The 3,957-nt window shown below is 37.0% G+C and overlaps 1 protein-coding gene across 2 annotated transcripts in view; it reads left to right on the top strand.

The window, feature by feature from the left end:
* Nucleotides 1–3,957, top strand: part of mapkap1 (MAPK associated protein 1) — a 21,617-nt gene that overhangs the window by 9,066 nt on the left and 8,594 nt on the right. For both annotated transcript variants that reach the window (XM_005928991.3, XM_042223522.1), the window contains 4 exons: nucleotides 1,071–1,160; nucleotides 2,533–2,681; nucleotides 3,353–3,525; nucleotides 3,643–3,819. In XM_005928991.3, the coding sequence (XP_005929053.1) occupies nucleotides 1,071–1,160; nucleotides 2,533–2,681; nucleotides 3,353–3,525; nucleotides 3,643–3,819 (589 nt within the window). The remainder of the gene's footprint in view (nucleotides 1–1,070; nucleotides 1,161–2,532; nucleotides 2,682–3,352; nucleotides 3,526–3,642; nucleotides 3,820–3,957) is intronic.

Genomic DNA, 3,957 nt, shown 5'->3' with positions numbered 1-3,957 from the left:
AGAATTTTTGATTTTAAGAATAGTGGATTTGTATGATCTCTGTAACCAGTTTACTTCACTTTGCCCTTAAACACTACTTAATGATTATAGCTCCGTACCATTACTACCTCTTTCCTTTCTAAGCTGGTAATGAAATTATTTCACCTTGTCCAGCAAATGCAAAGAAAACCCAGTTTTCGTCAACTGCAGAAACTGAACAGGCAACAAGCTTTAAATTCCTTAATCTATGTCATTTTCTATAGATACACCTTCTGTCTGATACAAAAATGTCAATAATCCCTATTCCCTACACTTTCTGAGGAGGTTGAAAAATACCTTGGTAGCATCTCCTACTGCACTGTACAAAGCATTATAACATCTTGCATAACAGTGTTGTATGGTAACTAGGCGACCGTTGGTCAAAGGGCCCTGCAGTGGGTAGTAAAAGCAGCTGAGCACAGTGTTAATAGTGTAACTGTCAGCAACTTGTCATCAAAGACATCTAAAAGTGTTGCATCCGACATGAGTGTAACTCTATCTCTGACCATATTTCGTAAGTATTTTATCAAATGGACTCTATTAAACACACATTCATACACTATATTATACACAATGACTGAATCTGAAACTGTGATATGCCGCCACTTCAGCAATAACAGACTAGCAATAAGTTACTAATCCTATATTTTATATACATCTTATTCTGTATTTTATTGTATGATATTGTAATGCATTTGAATTTCCCTCCTTTTTAAATCTTTTATCTTATTCTGTGTTTTATCTTACTTTGCTTTCTGCACAATAACATACAACAACATATTGCAAATTTCATTATACCGGCTATGCTTGTTACATGTGTAATAAAATGGTAAAGTCAACTGAATCAAACTTTTGGAGAGCAATGACATCCTCTGTGGTTGGAAATAACGACTGTTCAATGATCTACATTCTATAGAATCAGTTGTTTACAGGAATTTACAATAATTTTCATGATGTGTCGTAAATGATGATCTGTTGTCTGTTTAACTAAGTTTGAGTGACTCTGTTTTTGTATGCAATGAAGTTAATGACCAGCTGTCCTTTCTTTGTAGCCCAAAGACTTGAAAGACTAAGAAAAGAACGACAGAACCAAATCAAATGCAAAAACATTCAGTGGAAAGAGAGGGCGTCCTCCCAGTCAGGTACTGTTCCTAGTCATTTCTAAATACCTTTACTTTTTTAAATTGCACATTTTACAAACTTTGTAACACCATGTTTTACAAACGTTGTTTTTGCTTGTCATTTATATCCCTTAATGTCATTCTGATTACGTAGTTTGCTGAGGATCTGCATGTTCAAATGATTTTGTCTAAAATATGACATCAAATATTCTGTTGCCACAGGGCACAGACCACTTCATTAGTAATATATACTGAAGCATTTATATGTCACACTTAAACGTTTCAGATCATCAAACAAATAACACAACACAGATAACACAAGTAAACAAAATACAGTTTCTAAATGAATGTGTTTATGGCAGAGTTCTAAGACGAAAACCACTGCTGAGCAAAAGGAACATAAAGACTCGTTTCAGTTTTGCCAGAAAACATCGTGACAATCCCCAAGACCTTTGGCTAAGTGCTCTGTGGACTGACTAGACAAAAGTTGAACTTTTTGGAAGGTGTGTGTCCTATTACAGGGTGGTGGATCAAAAAGTCATACAGAGGTTCAGAAAAGGAACATCTTACCAACAGTAAAATATCATGGTGATGTGATGGTCTTGGACTGTCTTGCTGCTTCAGGACCCATAAAACTTGCTGTGGTAAATGAACCATGAATTCTGCTCTCTACCAAAACATCCTGAAGGAGAATGTCTGGCTAATTGTTCCTGAACTCAGGCTGAAGCACAATTAGGTTCTGCAGCAGGACTATGATCTAAAACACAACAGTAAGTCCACCTTGCTGTTGTGAGACTTTGGAGTGGCCTGATTCCAACTGAGATTCGGTGGCCATAAAAAGGCGGTTCATGCTCGAAAACTCCCAGTGTGGCTTAATTACAACCACTCTGCAAAAATGAGTAAGCCAAAATTCCTCCACATTGCTGGAAAAAAAAAAATCATTGTCAGTTATTGCAAACATTTGATTGCAGTTGTTGCTGCAAATGCTGTTGTTGTGTGGCCCAACCACTTATTAGGTTTAGGGTGCAATAACTTTTTCACACTGGGCCATGTATGTTTGGAATTGTTCCCCGCTTAATAATAAAAACCTTCATTTAAAAACTGCATTTTGTGTTTACTTTGGTTATCTTTGTCTAAGATTGATATTTGTTTGCTGAGCTGAAACATTTAAGTGTGACAAACATACAAAAAATAGGAAATCGGGAAATGGTCAGATGTTTTTTCACACTGTATTAACACGAGCTGTTTGATAAAATCTCCTTAAATTCTCAGCAAAACCTCTAAGATAATGTGTTTAGATTCAGACACAAAAGCTCTTTAGTTGACAAAACTCCATCAGTATACGTTAACTCTTTTTTTTTTTTTTCTTCCTGTTTCTGTGTGTTCTGTGCAGTGGAAGATCTGGGGTCTCTGTTTGAAAAGCGCAACTTTAAAGACAGGCCGCAGACAACTGGAACAAAATCCACTTTGTCACTGAGGCTTGAGCAGTGTCCCCAGCAGCTCAATAATCCCTTCAATGAATACTCTAAATTTGATGGCAAGGTGAATTATTCAACATTTTATTTAGGTTTATTTGGACATTAAATAATAGGATTTGAATCCAGTTTTGTAGAGTGGGGAAAACCTGTCTTCAATTTGATTTTCTTCAAGAATTGATAAGCTTTTTCTTTGTATAGGTTTTTCCATATATCATGATAGTCAGGACAGTACTCAATTTTCACTCAATTCAGGTTGAAAATTTTGTTTCTAACTAAATAAGCAGTTATAAATTTTATTGAAGTTATTACCCAAATAATCACAGCACAGTTTCAATCTAATTGTGTATTTATTTCTCCTTTGGCATTTGATGGTAGAATGCCACAGTAGAAATAAATAATTTCATTTGTCTGGTAGGACTTATAGGATCAGCTTTGTGTTTTGAAGTCTGCCTCAAAGGCATATGGTGCTATCAAGCATTCGCAGCAGGTGAATCTGCGCAGCCACAAAATTGACAGACATACGAACGTGCTTGTGCTAATGATCTAATCTGATGACAAAATGTACATCACTTTGACCCATGCTGACTCTAGCAGCCTTGTGGATGTGGAAACTATAACTTGCCTGTTAGTGTTTATTTGAAAAACAATAAGTTAATATTTGTCTATGTTTTGTGTGTTTGTTCGATGTAATGTTTTGGGGTTTTTTTTACTGCACAATCCTCTCTTCACTTTTAGGGCCACATCGGCACCACAGCTACAAAAAAGATAGACGTCTACCTATCAATGCAAATGACTCAGGAGAAAGTACATCCAATGACAGTGGTGACCATCGCCAATGCCCGTGTCCATGACCTCATTGGACTTATCTGTTGGCAATACACAAGCGAGGGACGAGAACCCAAACTCAAGTGAGCACAAAATGGCTAAAAAAAATAAAACGGCTACATTTCACAGGATGTCTTTTTCTTTGTAACACACTTTTTCTGTCTCTCTATATCCAAATCCTTCCACCACATATCCAACAGTGAAAATGTGAATGCTTATTGCCTTCACATTGCTGAAGATGATGGCGAGGTAGACACTGACTTCCCTCCGCTAGACTCCAATGAGCCAATACACAAGTTTGGTTTCAGCACTCTGGCCTTGGTGGAGAAATACTCCTCCCCTGGCATCGCTTCCAGGCAGTCACTGTTTGTTAGAATGTAAGTATGAAATGAGTGATATATCACTTGTAACAACAAATGGTGGAAAGCTGATAGAGTTGTCTATAGGGATGGGTATCGTTTAGGTTTTATCCGATACCGGTGCCAAATCGGTACTTTTGAAACGGTGCCGGTGCT

Source organism: Haplochromis burtoni, unplaced genomic scaffold, assembly GCF_018398535.1.
Source record: "Haplochromis burtoni strain Fernald_Lab_line unplaced genomic scaffold, NCSU_Asbu1 Contig_113, whole genome shotgun sequence".
Classification (NCBI taxonomy): domain Eukaryota; kingdom Metazoa; phylum Chordata; class Actinopteri; order Cichliformes; family Cichlidae; genus Haplochromis; species Haplochromis burtoni.
Note: the sequence above shows the minus strand (reverse complement) of the source record. Positions and strands in the feature narration are given on the sequence as shown.